Genomic DNA, 20,407 nt, shown 5'->3' with positions numbered 1-20,407 from the left:
GCGCAGGGAAATGATTACATGCTTTGTCATTTAAAAATATATATAATTGAAAAGACTAGGTTTCTTCAACATTAGGTCACTAAAGTTGTTACCCTGGTCTTATATATAGTATCCATGGTGTATATGTTTTAAAATAGGACACCATAAAATACTGAGATGATAACACCCTCTTAATACAGTCTGCATTGAAGGTAAACTTTATGCTATGAAAAAAGAATGCGAAGAAAATGTTTAAACTATATGAGAGGCAGCATTTAAAATGCCTTCTGTACTAAAGAATCTCTTGAAATATTCACATCAATAATTCTTATCTAAGCCAGGAGTCTCTCATTGCTAAAACTATTTGAATATAGTTGAATTAAGCCGGACTCAGTTAAACTATTCAGTACAATTTCATGGGATTTAACTGGAGTTTAAAAATGTGCATATCTTAAACTGCTCATACTATCATTTCACATGCAAGCAACCCTTTTATTTTGCTTCATTAGACTTAAATAAAACTAGAATTCATGATTAAGAAATATTACACACAGATACACTAAATTCTTACTTACCCTGTTTGGTGACACCATAACTTTCATTTAAATACAGAAAAAAGATTTTAAGTAAGAAATATGGGTCAGTGTCAAGCATGTAAAGAACCTCTATCATATTTTGTACCCTTTTGTAAATAATGAAGTTAAAACGAGCCATTCAGCCAGGTTTCTCCAGCCAAACACAAGGATAAATAAGGAAATATCTGATCAATATTGTATATTTACAAACTCCTAGGCCAAGAATAGGGTAAAAACCCTCATTCCTATTATAGATTTACTTGGGTTTCTAAGTAAATTCTTTACTTTAAAAAAATAAGACTGATATAAATGTATCTCATGATCTTCTTACTGAGTAATTACAGATGAAAGTTCTGTCAAGTATGTTCGTGGCTCTAAAAAAAAAGTGGGGTGGAGAAAAGCAGAGAGAGAAGACACAAAAGTTTGCCAAATGTCACATGTCAGTATGGTAAGAAACTGATGGACGGTCATCATGCTCACTGAAATGTTTTGTTTGTTTGTTTGTTTTGTTTTTCCAGGAAAGAAAATAAAGAAGAACTCTAATTGTAAATCAGAACTATACAATAATTTAACTAACTATCAACTCATATTAAGAATACTTAATTCTACTAAAGACTACGGCATTCACTTTATAGTTTCTGATTTTAGCTCCAATTAACAAAGTATAGTATTCTTTTAGTTCATATTCTACTCAGAGCAAGAACTCTAACACTTCCAATTGCTCATAGATCTATAAGGACTTCCTTGCCATTTTAGACTATCATACCAGAATTTCGCACCAAAAACCCAACTGTCTGATGTAGTAAATTCCATTTTCCAACCTAAATAAATATGATAATGTTTCAATCACAGCAGTACAAGCATATCAGAGACAGAACCTTTGCATACATTACACAAACACAGCATTGCTTCATATTAGTTTTTGCATACAAAATGAAATTCACTACAACCACAACCATGCATGCCCTGAATGTATATCTCTTCAGGCGCGAATTGATTTCTCAAAACCTACTAAGTGCCTGTTATATATGAGACCCTAGGGTAAACACTCTCTTGTCAACTTCAGAGAGACCCAAGTGTACTTTCCAAGTCTCTCCTTACCCCGTCCTCTCTCTCTCTCTCTGAAACAAACGTTCCCGCCAGTAAGTTAGAGAACTGGCCTTACTACACTCTTTTCCCCTATTTTAATGGGAAACGTTCTGAATGTACTTATTGCAAATGTACCAATCATTGAATTTAGATTAGGATTCCTTTCTCCACCCACCTCGCAACTATTTGATCTGATTTGCCTTCGAAATGATAGAAAACAGAAATGTATTATGTAGTTTCATCTTACGTTTCTCATCAGGAAGCTGGCAGCACATCAAAATAAATTAAGTAATTGAGAAGAAAATCTACATAAAAATAAAATAATATGCTCATTTAATAAGTATGATAGAAATTTTCTTTTTCTAAAATAAACTCTATTGTGTATTTGAGGTTTACAATATGATGTTATGGGATATATAGAGATGGTAAAAGGAAGCAGATTAACATATATACCATCTTTTTGTGAGAAGAGCAACTGAAATTTACTTACTTAACAAAATCCCTCATACAATACAATTTTATTAACTACAGTCTTAATGCCGTATATTAGATCCCCAGAAAAAAAAACTGTCTACGAAACGGGAATTCTGTAATTTCAAAAAATATGCAAAATGGGAGTTGAAATTATTTTTTTTTCCTTTTTCTGAAAGTAATAGTCTCACAATTAAGCAACTATTATTATTCCTTAAATAAGTCGTGAAAACTTGCAAATGGTTTTATTGAATTTTTCTTTTAGACAGGGTGTTGATCTGTCGCCCAGGCTGGAGTACAGGGGTACCATTACAGGCAGCCTCAAACTCTTGAGTTTGAGCAATCCTCCTGCCTCAGCCTCCCAAAGTGCTGGGATTACAGGTGTGTACCACTGCACCTGGCTGGATTTCTTAATATCAATTTGAAGGAGAGAGAAATGTTAATTACCTAGGGCTTTAAAGTTAAAATTTTCTGCTGACATTTCTTATACATACAATCTAAATTTTATTCTGTCAGTATAGTTTATTTCTTCCCATATTTTTAACATCTCATAGCAGGGAGAGGTGGGGTATAAAACCTATCTACTATTAATATATGCAGATAAATTTTTCGCTGCCCTGACACCCAAATGTCTGTCACTAACCCCTTGCATCTTACCAAATCCTACTTGCCCCCTTAGTTTATTCTTCCTCTGAAATTACCTCTTCATCCCCATTTCCTGTCACCACCTCCACCCACCACACACGTTATTAGAGAATCTCAACAGAGATTATTGTAAACCAGAAACGTTTCTTTGTGGTGTAGAGTAAGGGGGTGGAGGATACACCTGTGCTATTGTGAGAGGAGGTATCTCATTCCAAAATGGTGATCTGCTCTACTTCGCAGGAATAGAGCAACCCAATGGTGTAATTGACATTCCAAGCTCTTAGATGAAGCTCTTAGTCTTATAAAACACTGCACTATTCTAGAATTTTACTCAAAAAGCAATATAACTTTTATTTGGATTTCAAGAGTCAAACCACAGAACTCTACAGAGTGTATGCATAATCTTTTCTATGTTTATATGAATGTATTTTAACAGCTTGACTTGAATATACCAGTACCATGGTTAACAGGCTTTTTTAATGACATTTCACACAAAGCTTTATTGCTAGCTGACCTCAAATTATTCACCAAGTATTTTTAAGTACTTCATAAGAAAGTTTTGTAGACAGAGCACAAGTCTTCCAGTCATACTGTTACCAGACACAAAACAGTTGCTAAGATGCATAGGCAGCTGGTTAAAGTTCACGTTCTCTTTGGGGAATTTTACAATTTAAGTTTAAGAGTTTTTAATTAAATGTAAATGTATACCAATCTACTCAGCAGAGATATATTAGGATCACATTTCTTTATGAAAATGAATTTTATTTTAATGTGTAACAAAAAGATTTTGTTTTTTTATTTAAAAAATACAATAGACAGCCATCCCAAAGTGCAGCAGAGTGAAAATGATGATTATACTATATTCCAATATACTCTCCAGAAAAATACATTACCTTTTCCCTTTCCCATCTTAGAAAAAACAAAACCTCCAGAAACCTACTATATGAAGCACATGGCCAAAGTTAGTGAACTACCCTTGTGAGACACCAGGGAGACTGTACTACAAGGAAAAAAGATAAAATCACTAAAAGCCAGTCACAGTACTTACTGTGTACCGGTTATACATATGTATAAGCAAGTTTGGGTGTAACACAGTGACACCGTGTATCAACTTTTCATAGACATAGATACTGAAATACAATCAAACTTTTCCTCTCACTCCAGAGATTCCTTTTTTCTAGTTTAAAATCGCCTTGTTAAGACTTACATTATTTATGGAGAATCAAAAGCTGTATACATTACCCAATCATTCTAGCAGTTACTTAGAAGGTCCACCAGAATTTATTTTCCTCCAAAGGATCAAATCACTCTTAAAAAATAATTATATCCATCTTCTTGTCAATGGATGTGTGTCTCCCTCCTGATTCATACTCAAAAGGGCTAAATACTGGCACTCTCTCTCTAAGGAACACCATTTTTAATGTAATCAATGAGTTCTCAGATGTCCACATGATGCCCCAGGATGAAGGAATATTTTCATATTTTATATCACCTCAATTAGGTTGTAAAAAATTCAAAATACTTCAAGAGAAATGAGAAAACAGTTTCTACTAAAACATATCACTACTCCCTCATTCATCCCACTCCCACCAACCTGGGCCCCATTCTTGGAACCATTCTCTTAATGAAGCCACTTAATAACTAACATTTTTGTACATGAAACACTGGCCTCAATGAAAAGTAATGTTATACAGTTTCTAAACTGACAAAAACAGGCAATGTCTTTTTTAAAGCATAAATTTTTCAGCTTTACCTCATTAAAATGGAACCTCAGCAAGCATTTCTTTTTCCTTTTCTTTTATTCCTATTGCTCCTGTCACCAGGCACGTCTCTCCCCTTAGCTACGCCCCTCACCCACCAAAAAAGTTCTGAACACTGTCTGGACCTGTGAATACATTTTTTATTCATTGCACAAATAAACGATCTAAGAGCTATTAAGAAAGAAGAATGTAATCCCTGTGTAGAGAACTGGGGGTTTCCTTGACAACAACAAAAAGACAGCAGGGAATGTCCATCCATTCTATAAATATGCAAGAAGCTAGGCCCAATACCTGAGGAAATGTATCGAGAATTTGTAAAATGATTTTTACGAGAAAAAATTAAATTGGTAGTTACCAAAATCATAAGCCCAACTTTAACACCTGAGAAAAAGCAAAAAGCTAATAAATTCTACTCTTAGGTCCTATACAGCCAATACTACATTTAAATTTTAAATAAGGGCTGCAGCTGCTTCTGATTTGCACCCAAAATGGCACCACCCAAAAAACACAACCTCTGTCGGGTTCATATTTTAAGAAGTTATTTCAGTCAAGCAGACACTAAAGTACAATTACACTTGGCTCCTTGTGGCATAAATGATCTTGAATTTTAAGATCATTTGGCTTTTACCTATTTAGTACAAAACAGTCTATATTTTCCTGTACTTAGAAGTTGGAAATGAAATAATTTTTAAAGCCCATAGGGGATTAATTTGTACTAAGTCATTACTATGTATCAGGCATTGTGCTTGGTGCTTTCTAGTCACTGAAGGAGTATTAAATGTGTGAAATACCTGTCACAGCGACTTGCATGTGACAATCACTCTGAGATCCCCTTCTTTAAGCAATGTGGTGAGGTTGTAGTATTATTATAAATTTTTAATTATGTAACCACTGAGGCCTGTGCAGGTTAAGTAATTTATACAAGACCAAACAGACTGTAAATAGAGTTATCTTTCAATAGCCAAGGGGGATTGGTTCTAGGACCCCCAAGGATACCAAAATCCATGGTATTCAAGTCCTTTCTATAGAATGACACGGTATTTGCAGGAATCCTACACATACATTCATATACATATACTTTAAATTGTCTCTAAATTACTTATAATACCTAACACAATGTAAATGCTGTATAGTTATTATAGTGTGTTGGGGTTTGATTTGTGTTATTTTTTATTGTTGTATTGTTCTTTGTTATTGTGGTGGGTTTTTTTTTTTCAAATATTCTCTATCCATGTTTGGTCAAATCAGAGGATGCAGAATTGTGGATACAGAGTGGCTCCTGTACCAATGTTGACAGTGAACCCAGGTCTCTTTCCAAAGGCTCTTTCTACCACATTAACTGCCTCTTCCATGTATCCTACAAAACAAACTAACTACATCTCCATGTTGGTTCAGAATATTAACTAGAATCTACTTCAAAAAAATCCAGTTCTACTGTAGTTAGTATATTGTCATTATTTGACTGTTAAATAAATTAGAAAAAATGTATCTGTATATTATCTGTATGTGTGTGTGTGTGTGTGTGTGTGTATGTGTGTATCTTTGTTTCATAAACCCTGTGATTTGGAGAAAGAGTATGTGTCAAAGTTTAGGAAATATCATTCCATATAGTAATAGCCATTTTACCATGTTAAAAATTCTGACAGAAAAACTGAGAAATCCCTGGGTCCACATTGCACGTAAGCAAAGGAGAGACTGACTCCAGATTCCCTAACTTAGAGCACCTGCTCTATAATCCTACTGATTCAGTATTCACTTGAATTGAGATGTTATAAGCCTTTAAATCACCTTTTAGAGAGTGTAAGCACTTTTTACAAAGTAGTTTTATGCCATTTAACTTTGTAAGTGTGTAATTCTGAACCATGATACTTCATGGGAATATATTCTGAAAACGTAAATGTACTTAACCCACAGAACATGCTGTCATATCAAAATGTATGAATCACTGAAGCTCAGAAAAGTGTGAGAACACTCCTTCCTCAAGAAGCTGGGAGAATAACTCTGGTTTCCAGAAACTGTACTAGTTTCTGCGTGAAGCCTATGAAGGTACTCAGCTTTTGAAGCAGGCCATGTCAAATAGTGCTGGGATGACATGGCCTCCTTCAGAAGCTGTTTAGAAGCTCTATTTAGAAAAACAGCTGTTTATATTTGGGGATCCTTAACCCCACTGGTGAGCCTAAGTTGGGAAGCAATTGGCTAATAACTGGCCTCTCATAATTGGATTGTAATCTATCCCTCCAACAGAGACTGGCATAAGTCTCCTCCTTCTCTTGAAATATTCTGTAACTTCCTGCCATTATTGATTCCTTCCTTTTCTGACCTCACCTATCATTCACAATCGGTCATACCATACTACCTACTGTGTAACTATATGTTTTAGTATGACAATTGTATTTGACTGTGTTACTGTTAACTGGCCAATACGCACTTAAAGGCCTTAGGAGCACAGCCTATGGTTTATGTTTCTTTTATGACCACCTTTAATATCTGTCAAAGGACTAGACATGCTATAGCTTTACCTGAAGGTGATTTAATTGACTGTGCTCTGCTAGAAGATGGTGCATGGGTCTCTGTCAAGGTAACTGCCAATAAATGCTAAGTGGTATTTGTTTTAGATAATGTCCCTACCTCAGTGGTAGCTTTGATAATGGCAAATTGTAACTGCAAGTGCCACTTTCAGAATAGGCATTGTTTCATTTTAGGAAGAAGATAAAGTTCCTTTTGGTTATCAAAGTAACACCTTTTATTGTTAAAATTTAACCTTTGAAGAAAACACTTTCAATTTCTTAACTTTTTCCTCAAGGTTAGTGGGTTAGTAAAACTACTCAAAGAAGTGTTAAAATATTGAGATTCTATATGTGTGCATTTATATGTGCATCTATTTGTTATATATACAAAATATTTCACCTCAAAGGACTTTTTTAAAAGGTACTCTTTGGTCTATAGTACAGTGTTAAGCTCACTGATAATTTAGAATCATTACGGTCATTTTATTTTCTTAACACTACAGAAAGGAAAGGAAGACAAACATTCTCTTCCCTTTTATTTGACTAATACAAGAGGAACTCTATTCTTTTCTAGACAAGGGACAGTCCGTGAGAGATGGGGGAAGCCATCCTAATTCTCTGCAGAAAAATGTGCTTCTCTGGCAGAAAGCCACAGTTGGAGCTCAGGAAAAGGAACCATGGAAGTGTGCAGGCACCAGACCGATCCACTTTCAGAGATGTGCTCCAAAATTCTATAGGAAAGAAGCTGCCCAGAACTGCAGAATAAGATACTACCAATTTCAGCACGCGCTTTCCTTGCTATGTCAGGTATCTGAATAGCATGCATAGTGCCCCATGTTAGCAGCAACCAAATCTATATTATATACTCTTAACAAACCACTAGAATGCCAATGAGAAACCAGTCTTCCCAGAGTTTGCTCTTTCAGGAACTGACAGACAGGGCAGTACCTAAGCAATTGGGCAGGGGATGGTTGTTTTCTCAGAGCTCATCAGGGGAGAGAATCACTTTATAGCAACAATGCTCCAAAGAGGGCCAGGGCTGCTAGACCCAATGCCAAGAATGTCAGACTCAGTGTACCTTCGTTTGTCTATCTGCTTTCCCTAGTTGTCTCACAAATTATCTTTGAGGTTTAGACATGATAATATATAGAAAAAGTGGTCTGAAAGTATTAAACCTGAAGTGTGAATCTGATGATGACTTAGTTTTGCACATACATGTGAGACTCTGACATATCATTATATATTATCTTGATGACATATAGGCATCAATAAGATTGAAACAATATTTGTTTAATGTGTTTTATTCAGCACCATGCATAGTGCTATTCAAAGGTAAATGTTAAATGTGTATCATTATAATGAGATAATCAGACCAATTTTTGAAACATTTTTACTTTTAATAACTTAATTCTCTCAGGAATGAGTCACTGTTTTTGCTTTATTTTGAATTGTCTAGATATCACTCTTTTTCTAGCTGTGTTCTGAGGTACATGTTATTTTAGAAACCACCACAGGAGATGAGGAGGAGGTCCCAAGGGAGTGAGGCTCCCGATGTCCCCCTAAAACATTAACCAACACAGCTTTGTTTGAAGAAAGGACCTGGATCTTATAATAAAAAATCAGAAAATAATTTTTCTATAATTAAAACTTTCTATAAAATTCTATAAAAATAGGAAATATGTGATTTTAAAAAATTATATGAGACTATCTTAAATAAACATTACCTTTTAAAAAGCGATGACTTGGCTGGGTGCAGTGGCTCACGCCTGTAATCCCAACACTTTGGGAGGCCGAGGCAGGTGGATCACGAGGTCAGGAGTTCAAGACCAGCCAGGCCAAGATGGTGAAACCCTGTCTCTACTAAAAATACAAAAATTCGCCAGGCATGGTGGTGGTCACCTGTAATCCCAGCTACTTGGGAGGCTGAGGCAGGAGAATCGCTTGAACCCAGGAAGCAGAGATTGCAGTGAGCCAAGATCACCCCACCGTACTCCAGCCTGGGTGACAGAGCAAGACTCCATCTCAAAAAACCAAACAAACAAACAAACAAAAAATGTGATGACTCTGCAATCAATGATGTAAATATTGGTATCTGCCCAGATGTCTCCTGTCCTCAGAGCCAATGTTCCTTGTTATTTATCCTCTCCATAACACCATATTTAGACAGTAAGTCTTTAGCTTTTTGTATATTTCTCAAAATCTAAGTAGTCTTTAATAGCATTACACTAATAATTTTACCAACATCTTAATCTTTCTATCATTTAATTTAATATTGCTTTGCATCTGCACACATACATTTAGGAAGATAGAAGTCATAAAACCAGTAGGAAAAAGAACACCTAACAAGACAGCATCAACCTGGCCTGACACATAGTAAGTAGCATATATGAATTTGTTTGTTAAAAAAGGGAATAAGCTGCCTATTTTAAGGTTATAACTATGAGCATTTGCATAATAACGTTGGTGTTTAATATCCATACATTTCTAAATTATTCTTTGATTTAAAAATACCTGTTTGTCAGTTTTTAAAAACATTCGCAGTTCTGTTCCACTACCTTATGACATTTTAGATGATTTAGAGGAGTGCTCTTTAAAAAAAAAAGTCTAGAGTTGAAGAAACTCTTCCTACACCTTCAAATTCTGGCCTTCATGCATGTTCACAAAGAAAGCCTTTCAATAATTTTTCAAAATGCAGGTGTGCAAATTACTTCTGAAATAGACAGGAGTAAAGTTTTCAGTATCCCCTGAACCACTGTTAAATACACCCCATAGCATTTTTCAGCTCATAAAACTTTTATGAGCTGAAAAGTTCCTTCAGATTTTTTTAACTGCTAACTACAGTTGCCCTCTAGCAACAGCATTGTAAGTTGCTATTAAGATCCATTTGAGCAAGTATAACATAAGTGTGTCCTGAGTAGCATGTTTTGTTTCATAGTAGTAAAAAAAAAAAAAAAAAAAAAAGATTTATATGACTCGCTGAGTACAGCAAAAAATTATTGAATGCCTGGGTTTAGAATAGCATGGGTGGTATTTTTGCTTACTTGGATATATAGTATATATAAAGGTATATTCTATTCCTGTGAATAGATTTATACAAGTTCACACATGCACCAAGGACTTTCCAGTCTGGAAAACTGTGCCTTGATACATAAAAAGGTTAGTTCTCCAGGCACATATGCACTTTTCCTTATTAAGGTATACACCTGCCTTGAAACTCATTAATTGAACATCTGCTTTAGGATTTTCCCTTGCCAAAGGTCAAAATGTTGGAGGATAAAATTTCTCATAGAAAATAAATAATATTAGTATAGGTGAGCAGTTAGAGGTGAGTAAACTTCATTGTCTTATGAAGACAATAAACAATGCTTTTAGTTAAGGAGAACAGCATATACAGAACACATAAAAATACAGATGATGACAGGTAGGTAGGTAGGTAGATACATAATTATTCCACAGATACATCCCCTCCCCTGTACACACATACACACACTCTCACATTAGAATTCTGCCTGATGGAAGTAACCAAGTATTGCACAGTTTTCTGACCCGTTATTATTATACAAAACAAAATTAATTTGAAGGTGGATTATAGTCCCACATTTTAGAAGCAGAAGTAAGGAGAAGAAACACCTATATATGTCTCCCAGGTCTAGCTGAATCAAGTCCACAATTCGCTTATAAATATACACCTTTGTAATAAATTGTTTCAGGTTTAGCTTACTCAGACCCTCCATTTCCAATAACCATTTATAACTTAGTTCTTTTTTTCTGATGACTGCCAATTCTTTCAGAGAGATCAAGTTTCACTTTTTCCATTTTGTAATTTGACTATCCTAACTTTAACTGGCAGTTTCCCACTTAGAAGAGTTTTTAAATGCAGAACATTTTTACTGGATTTTATATCATTCAACTCAACTTATTATCTACACTAACAGGATAATATCAATTGAAAAACAATCTGCATATCCATTCAAGTATTTGTTTGAATTATGAAACTAAGTGTTAGTAGTCATTTACTTTTTGCTTCTCTTTACTTTTTTTTTTTTTTTCCTTTCATAGTTATATTCCTGTCTCTTTTCCAGCCTTACTAATGCAATCCTCATTCCGACGTCTTGGCAATTCATTTTCTCTTTCCTACACCAGTTCCGAGAGATAGAAAAGGATGTAGAAAAGAGGAAATATGTTATGGTTTCCAAGAAACAATCTCATTAGCAAGAAAATCATGATCAAATCCTAACCTTTTTAAACTACATTGGGAAGTGGAGATTAATTTTAATATTCTGTGGGTGTGTTCTCTTCTCTACCATTCACTGACAAGAAAGTTTTCACACAGAAAATTCTGGAGAGTAGAAACCTATAGAAGCCATGAAGTTTCCACCAACAGCACAACATGCAAACACACTTCACAATAATGCTACTTGTTTGTTTCCAATAGGTGAACTCTTGAGCACTCTAATGAGGATAGCATCAGTCTTCAGAAAAATGTTACTTGAAAGGGAATATTCCAACAGTAAGAGAGAAACCCTGCTTAAAAAAAAAAAAATTCTTCTATTCTGTCTTCTCAGAGCCAGGTCAAGAAAAACATGAATACTTATTCATTTAATTCTATACGAAAATGAGAAAACAGCAAATTAACAAAAATCCATGGTCTTAATTTCTAAATTAGAAAGAGACAAACCTGAATTGATTTATTGAACTGCATTTGCTATATATTCTCAACTCAGCTTATCAAATGTAAAAGATGGTGGGGTCTCACCTTTAGACAGCAATAAATCATATTTGATCATGACAACTGCAAGTATTAATCAATGTAAACAAACAGCTTTTAAGGGTTCTGTCAGAGAGCTAAAATATTTGAGGGGAATAGAAGGCATCACAAATATTCCTAGTGGTAAAATAATTAAATCATAAAATAAACAACGTTACAGCCTGGTTTTTAGGAAGCAAGGATAATGCATACATAGCCACCTTCTGAAATTACATGTAATACAACAAACTATAATACTCCCTACAACTAAGCTAGGTTGTATTTGCTCTAAATAGATAAAACCACAGTATAATACCCCAAAACAACAGCATAAGAATATGTTGCATTTACATTAAAATAACACTTACATTAGAGACCTATTACCCACCACACAAGTCGTATAATAAACCTGTAAAATCCTGGAAAAGAAAAACCAAAGCAAACCTTTAAATATCTTTCTGTTAACCTTAGGGATATGCAAAACCATTTTAGCCATCCACATTGTAAGTACTGAAGGTTAATAGTTAAAGACCAATGGAATGTTAACACAGTCTAGTGCTACACTTGAGTAGTAATGTATGAAAAGACACTGAAATTAAAACATTTTGTTCTGCATGTTCTGAAGTGATGTAACAGTGATGATTTGGTTATATTAGATGACAAAGCAGGGCTTCTTATGACTTTTAACATAAAATTGTATCTAACATTCTTCCACATTGTTTAACATATTCTTCCAATTCTTGTACAAATATATGAAGCTAAAACATTTATTTTTCACACTCCAGTTATCTTCTAATGGCAGCATTTGGTATGTTGATTTTTTTTTCCCAAAAGTAACTTTCAAGATAAAATGTGGATTGCCTTCAGTGGCAGTCTAGAAAGCAAAGACTTACCTGTCTTGTTTTCTCTGACCTCAATAATATAAACATTAATGTCAGGGTGGAATTTTGTCCTTGCTGGGGGCTGTGGTGTAGAAAATGCCTGAGGTCCAAAGGCCTCTTTGTCTTCCACAGTGGGTGGTCTTGTTGGCTGTGTAGCGGGAGGACTTGAAGTCGTGAAATACTCTCTATCAATATCGGTTTCTGTTTCCTTAGCTACAATATCTTCAAGGGTAGTGGGAGGAATATGAGATGTTGATTCTCCAATGATTACCATGTCACTGGTTGTTTCTTCACCAGGTTCCCTGTCGATGAGAGGTGGTTTCTTAGTAATCGCGGAAGTTGGCTTGAGTGCTGAAGTTGTGTGAAGTCTGTCTACTGAACTGAAGGCAGTGGTAATATCACTTGGAACTGTGACTTTGATTGTTGAAAATTCTATGAGTTCTGTAGCTCTGGGCTTTTCAAATAATCCTGAGCCTAAATCAATATCCTCTAGGGATATTTTCTCAGTAGTGGTTTCTTCCATAAGCTGGGTAACGTGGGTACTAAAAGGACTCAAAGATGATGTAAATCCTGTTGTACTACTACCTTCTGTTTCATATTTTTGTTCAGGCCCTGGACTTAAAGATACTTTTGGCCCAATGCTTGGTGTTAGTGTTACCACTTCAACCGTTTTCACTTTGTGCTCAGTTATAGCACCTGGTGGATAAGACACACTGTGATCAATTTTTCCAACTGGAGTTGTTTCTAAAACTGGGACCCTCTCAGAACCTGTCAACAATTCGTCTTCAGAGACTGTATATGCTGATCCATCACCCTCTTGTTCATCCAGTGGTGTTACTGCCTCCTTGGGAGTCCAAGCTGTAGAACTGAGAGCAGGAACTGGTTTCTCTGCAGTCTGTTCCTTCCAAGGGAATTCTTCCTGAGTTGTTCCCTCTGTGAGTTTTGTTGTTCTCATAGTTTCTGGAGAAATAGTCGCTTCAAGGTGAATCTGATCAATGACACGTATGTCTTGAGAGGGTTCACCTAGAACTTCATCTTCTGATGGAACAGAAGGTACTAACACTCCCCAGTCTGTCTTGGGAATTACAGAAAGAGGAATGGTATGGGAAGAGTCTACATAAGTAGTAGGCTCTTGGGTGCTACTATAACTAACAAATGCTAATCCTTCCACCTCTGAAGTGTGTGCAAATTGGGGAACAGTAGATACTGACTTAGAGAGGTCCACATCTTCTACTTCACCCAAAGCACTTCCTTCCGTGGCTGCATAAACTCGGCCTTCAGTGCTTGTGATAGGTGGAACTTTTTCTTCAGTTATAGAATCTCTCGAAGTTGACTTTTCTGCAATACCAATTGATGTAGTTGGCTGAAATCTAATTGTGAATTTTCCATGGACTGCTATGTCTTCATCAGTAATCTCCTCTAACTGCTTTTGAGTACTATCTGGAATAAGAGTAAATTCATCTGCTCCATCTTCAGTGAAACTTGGGATTTCTTTATCCTTTCCATTCATCCCCACAGTTGTGAGTAAGGCAGGGGGCAATTTTGAAGAGGCTGAAGTTTCTGTAGATTCTAAAGGCTTGGATGTTATATTATCTTCATCCCATGACCATTTTGATATGGTGACCACTTCAACACTTAAAGTACTATGGGTCAAATGCACTACTGTAGTATGTTCATCATATTTTATAGTACCTGGAGTTGCTGTAAATTCTTCCTCCATATCTCTTACTTCTGTTGGCTCTGCACTTAACTTTGTTGTCAATGTTGGGAAATCAAAAGACTTGGTCATTTCCACAGAAGACTCTGTAACATGAATTGGCTCTGAGGGAGATGTAGAGAGTTTCATCCCAGAGAAGTCTTCTTCTTCTGTTTTTCCCATAAATGGGCTTTTAGTGATCTCTTCTTGTATTTCATCTGTATGAGTATCTGTTCTCATCTCTGGTATTAGTGTTTCTGTTCTTTCTCTCCTATGTGTCATTTCTGTTTGTGGAGAAGGATAAATAACTGTGGAAATTCCTTCTACTAATATTTTATCACCAGAATAAGGAAACAATTCTATTTTTGTATGATGCTGTGATGGAAAAGGTGTAGCAGACAGATATTTACCAAAAAAATCTTCCATTATCCTACCATTAGTTTGTCTCTCTTCCCAGTCATCCATGGATGATCCATTATTGTCGGGCATAATTAAAGGTGAAACAGTTGTGGATGCTGAGACTGTCTCCAAGTCCTCTAACTGAGTGTCGGTGGTGTCTTCTGAAGTCTTTGACACTGTAATGGCTTCAGGCGTTTGGTCAAAGATCAAGGTGCTCTCATCAGATCCAGCTGTAAGTGTTCTGTCTTCATCATCCTCTTCTCCCAAGGTGAATCCATAGTGACCTATGGTTACCAATTCAGAAACAGTGCTTACCGTTTTCTTTTCAGTTTTGGATTCCAGGGTCATTCTTCCAGTTACCAATGGTGTTTCAGTTACAGGGAATTCCTTGGAAGGAATGCGCTTTAAAATTTCCATAGATGTTACCAAAGGACCCACTTCTATTTGTTCAATCTGTGTAACCGATTCTTGTGTTTGTGTATCTTCCACGACACCATCCCATGAATCAGTGGCATAATGAGAGACGACAGTTGTACTTTGGAGCACTTCGTCCTTAAATTCTGATATGTCTGGCTTTCCCAGAGGTCCTGAAGCAGAAGGTGAGTAGTCGTCTATATCCCAAGGCTTCTTGCTACTGCCAGTAGGTGTGGGTAATTTGGTGGCTGAACTATCTGTGACAGCCTGAGGTTGGACTGTGGCTTTCTGTTCAAAATCGACAATATTTCCCACAGGAGGGAACTCTGTTGGAATGACAGGTAATTCATCAACTAAAGGGATGATTGGTGTAGTTCTATCAGAAACCATTTGTGGTTCTTTGGATAAACTGGGTGATGCAGTTTCTGCGAGGATACTCAAATCGATGGTTGTAGCCTCTTTAGCTAGAAAAATAATTTCAAAGAGTTGATTAGATAAGTCACTAATAAAAAGTTGTATGCCCAGTGTTTGTTAAGTGCTCCTGAGTATTTTGCAGGGAGTATTTTGGGGTGACCCAGAAATGTTCTGTGATGGAGAGGAGTCTTAAAACTATACTTGAATTGACCCAGGGACAGATAATTGAACACTTAATATCATAAATTGATCAGTTGTTTTACGTTATAAGGGTTATCACTGCTTTTACCTAAAAGTATGCATGACTGTTATCACTTAAGGAAAATGAATATTATATAGTTTTAAGATAAGGAAAAGCTCCCAAAAATATAAATGCAGATTTTGGATACAGTAGATTGTTTATTTACCAGAAACTACAGTGTCAATTTGAAGCCTCACAGGAGAATTGAGTACTATTCTTCTGGAGGCTTCTGAACCCTGCCTCTAGCTTTCTCCACATACTCCCTTCTTTTCAAGTTGCTGCGCATTATCTCAGGGGAGAGGGTGTGTCTCAGATCGCCAAACAACAAAAAAGCCACATCAAATGTATCCAAGTTACATATAAAACATTACATTGTCCATAATGTGGAGACTTTCATAAAAACAGGATATTAAAACTTTTTAATACCACTCTTCACTTGATCCCAGGTGTTGGACATGTGTCTTCATCTTTCTTTCAACTTCATGGTGTAGATTTGTTTCTAATAAATTATAAAATGTGCCTGGCAGAGGCTGGTTGGCATTTATTGTAGTTCTACATTTTGTTCTATGTTCTACACACTCTGTTTGTATCTCCTAAGGATCTTGTTTCCAGGCTTACTTTAGCCTGAAACACAAATGTAGAACAGGAAGTAAAGTACCCACATAATGTATTTTAGGTCTGTAATTACAAATCACCGAGAACAACCCTGAGCATCAGTAAGAACAGGCTCAGGCAATATAAAGTAACCTGTCATCATAAAATGCTGCATTATAATGTCTCCAGATTTACAGAGAATGGCCTGGCCTGTTTAAAGAAATTTAAATTGTACATAAAAGCAACAGTTTGTAAACAAGATTCTTTCTCAACACAGGGAAAAGGCAGCAGCCTAGTATATAATGATTGTTTTATTTTTTAATAAAAAAATCAGTATTTTAAAAATAAAAACCTATTAATAGTTGCCACTGAACTAGAAAGAACTGTCCTGAAGAAACCTGCAGTTATTGTTTTGCTATATCCTATAGGACTTAAAGCTAGTTTTGTGAGTAAATGCTTGTTTGCCCTGAAAAGAGGTGTAATAGCCATAGTATCTATATTATCTTCTTTTTTACTTTTCATAATTCCAGAACAGGAGCCCTCAAAAAAACAAAACAGGCTACCTTTTAGCTCCATTTGCTCTGTAAAAACTTAATCATAAAAGGATATGATTTTAGTGTAAATCAGACTAGGGCCGTAACAGGTTCCTTATTTTTTGTCTGGCACAAGCTGTTATTAGTTGTGGTCATTCCCCAGACCATTTTAAAGCTCAGCTTCACTGATTTTATCATGAACATTTGATAGTTATTTACATTATGATACATTTAAATATTCTTTAAAGTCTGCCATTATTTATCTTTCTAATATTAAAACAAAACTAAACCAAAAAAGAATTGGAGTTTAAAAACATTAAATAACCTTTTCTTCCCCTTTTTAAAGAAAAGCTTTTTCTACATTCATTTCTTGGAAGAAGCATTGTTCTATTTTGATTGACATGAACAACTTAAAAACCCAAAATGTAGATGACTATTTTAATTCAATTCTCTATCCTCTGAAATTCCATAACCATTACTTCATTTAACTGCCAAATTTCATGTTTGTCTTATAACTGCATTCTTTGGGGAAATAGTAAAAAGATACATACAGAAAAAGTTCCCATGGAAACATAATATAAATACTTAGCAAACAGCATATTAGAGAAAATTTAATCATGCTATTATTAATAACAACAAAAAAAGCTAAATTTACTTTTTCTCTCTGAGTGTTTCCTTGGCTGATGAAATTGACTTAGAAACAGGTACAACTGCATAAGGGGCTATGAATCCAGGCTTCCTATGTTCCAATCCAAGCTCTCTGCTAGCAACTTTCTACAATGCTATGAAAATATGTTTATAGTGTTTTAAAAATTGACTCATATTTTTAAAACTAAATAACTGGATTTCATTGTCAATTATTACTATGGAGTTTGCTGTTGCATTCCTTCCTCTAGTCCTGCTGTGTAATAAAGTGGTAGCAATATGTCCTAGAGAATCTGTTCTAGAAAGCCAGTATTTATGTGACTTTGTTTCCAAAAACAAGGGTTTTCAATAATTTTAGAGCCCTATTTAAAAAAAGAAAATGTCTGCTTTTAATTAAGTTAATTAATTCTACTACTTGGAATGGAAAACCTCAGACTTCCTTTTCAGTTTGGGTGGTTTTTTCATCAACTTAACAGCTGATTTTGATCACAAGTCAGTGTATCTGAGGATCTGCACCATTTGTTTCAGCCATTCCAGAAAAGGAAATAATTTTATAAAGCACAAATCTACAAAGAGATATTTTAAGAATAAATACCACTGTATTCATGATGACTATTGTAAAGGTAAAAACAATTCCAGATTATTCTAACAGTGTCCTTCCAATAGGTGCATTCACATGGAGAAGTTTTGGTTCTAGAAAACTACCAGTATTCCTTCAACTTTATTATTGAGGAAGCCAACATAAATCAACACAATTCTTTTCCCACAAAAGTTCCTTTCCAACCTTTGCAGCTGTCTGCCCACAGATGTTTCACATCACTGTACTTATGGCATTTTTGTCCTATGGACCATCTTCTCTGCTTCTGCTGTGAGACATGAGACAGATTTTCCTAATAAAACTTAAAACCCCTATTAGCAGCATGATAGTCAATTTAACTCATTCCCATGCTATCTACATTATTGAGAAATGACTAATTTTAACTTGGTTCTTCTATATTAAATTTGTTATACACAATTAAATGTAAACATGGTTAGAAAACTGTAAAGATTGGAGCAGTGGAATTACAATTCAAACTATCTTTTTAAATTTATATGAGAGACAGAATGCTAACAAATTCAAATTCAATAAACAGGAAACATTTGTAATATACCAATTGGGGAAAGGTTAGTTTTGACACGTGGTCAGATTATGAACTAGGGCACACACAAAAAAGATAATGAACTAACCACAGGTTAGAAGGGCAGGCCAATTTTAACAGTGAATGAGTATATAGGATAGGATAGAAAGTGGTGGGAATTAATGTAGCCTTCTCTAGACCACCATTTTGATTTCCAAGCTTAATCATAAATAGAGGAATGTGAAAAACAATGATGAAACTTCAAAGCAAGAACCTATCAATGATTAGAAATTTGGAGATTGAAACTGTAAAACAAGAAAATTGTTTCAGTTGGAGAAGATGCTGAGGGAAAAATAAACAATTGTGATCAACAATAGGAAAGGCTGTTATTCAGATTTTGGTCTCCAACTCAAAAATGAAAACATGAGTTCAAATTCAAATGCAAAGTACTTAACTAGAAAAATTATCTGAGAGTGAAGGTAATGGAATATTAGAATGAGTTTTCTAGGAAACATGTTCCATCTCCCTCTCTGGAGATAATTAATAACATTCTGTGAGAGATTATCATGAGTCTTGAATGGTTTTGATTCACTTAAGTTTGGGGATGTATGAAACGATCTTTCAAAGCCTTGTATAACTCTCCAACTTTCACAGAACTTGCTAAATTCTGAAGTCAAAAAAATAAATATGCTAAATTGTTTAATCATTAGGAGAAGATATACAGGAAAACTTTACCTTACAAAGACATTACTTTGCCTACTTTCCAAATTTATTTGAAAAGAATAAAGCCTAATTTTATATTTTCTATCTGTTGTTGTGAATGTTTTAGTCAGTGACTTTGTGAGGTAAAGGGAATTAAAGCAAAGTAAGATTTGGCATTGTTCATTCACCAAGTGACTTAAAAAACACTTTCTACATTTGGTGGAAGCAAACAAGAAAAATATAGTTATATTTCTAAATTCCTCTACATAACCAGCCAGCTATATATCTCTGCAATCACTTTTGGAACTGTAGCTGAGGCCATGACTCTTACGAATTTTACCCTTTAGTCACTACTTGACTATGTGGGAAAGGTGGACATCAATTAAGTCGTTTCGAAAATATTTTTCAAATTATTTAAAAATATATACTAGGCCAGGAGCAGTGGCTCACTCCTGTGATCCCAGCATTTTGGGAGGCTGAAATGGGTGGATCACCTGAGGTCAGGAGTTCAGAACCAACTTGATCAACATGGTGAAACCTCATCTCTGCTAAAAACACAAAATTAGCCGGGCATGGTGCTACATGCCTGTAATCCCAACTACTTGGGAGGCTGAGGCAGGAGAATCACTTGAACCCCGGAGGTGGAGGTTGCAGTGAGCTGAGATCACACCATTGCACTCCGGCCTAGGCAACAAGAGCAAAACTTCATCTCAAAAAAAAAAAAAAAAAAAGTGTGTGTGTGTATATATACACATGTATATACATATATGTATATATATGTGTGTGTGTATATATATACACACACTAAAAAAAAGTTTGAAAAATAAATTAGAAAATTTGGAAAACTATTGGCATTATGTGTGGTTTAAGAAAGGCTTCTAGGACGGGCGTGGTGGCTCAAGCCTGTAATCCCAGCACTTTGGGAGGCCGAGGTGGGCGGATCACGAGGTCAGGAGATCGAGACCATCCTGGCTAACACAGTGAAACCCTGTCTCTA

The 20,407-nt window shown here is 35.5% G+C and overlaps 1 protein-coding gene across 4 annotated transcripts in view; it reads right to left on the bottom strand.

Annotated features, from left to right (window-relative positions):
- The window catches only part of VCAN (versican), a 110,514-nt gene that overhangs the window by 47,531 nt on the left and 42,576 nt on the right, over nucleotides 1-20,407 (bottom strand). For 2 of the 4 annotated variants that reach the window (XM_011944220.1, XM_011944222.1), the window contains exon 7: nucleotides 12,667-15,627. The exons of the other annotated variants lie outside the window; for them this stretch is intronic. In XM_011944220.1, coding sequence (XP_011799610.1) covers nucleotides 12,667-15,627 — 2,961 coding nt within the window. The remainder of the gene's footprint in view (nucleotides 1-12,666; nucleotides 15,628-20,407) is intronic. 4 annotated transcript variants of the gene reach the window in all.

This window comes from Colobus angolensis, unplaced genomic scaffold (assembly GCF_000951035.1).
Source record: "Colobus angolensis palliatus isolate OR3802 unplaced genomic scaffold, Cang.pa_1.0 Scaffold23, whole genome shotgun sequence".
Taxonomy (NCBI): domain Eukaryota; kingdom Metazoa; phylum Chordata; class Mammalia; order Primates; family Cercopithecidae; genus Colobus; species Colobus angolensis.
The sequence above is the reverse complement of the archived record's forward strand: the minus strand, read 5'-3'. Positions and strand labels throughout refer to the sequence as shown.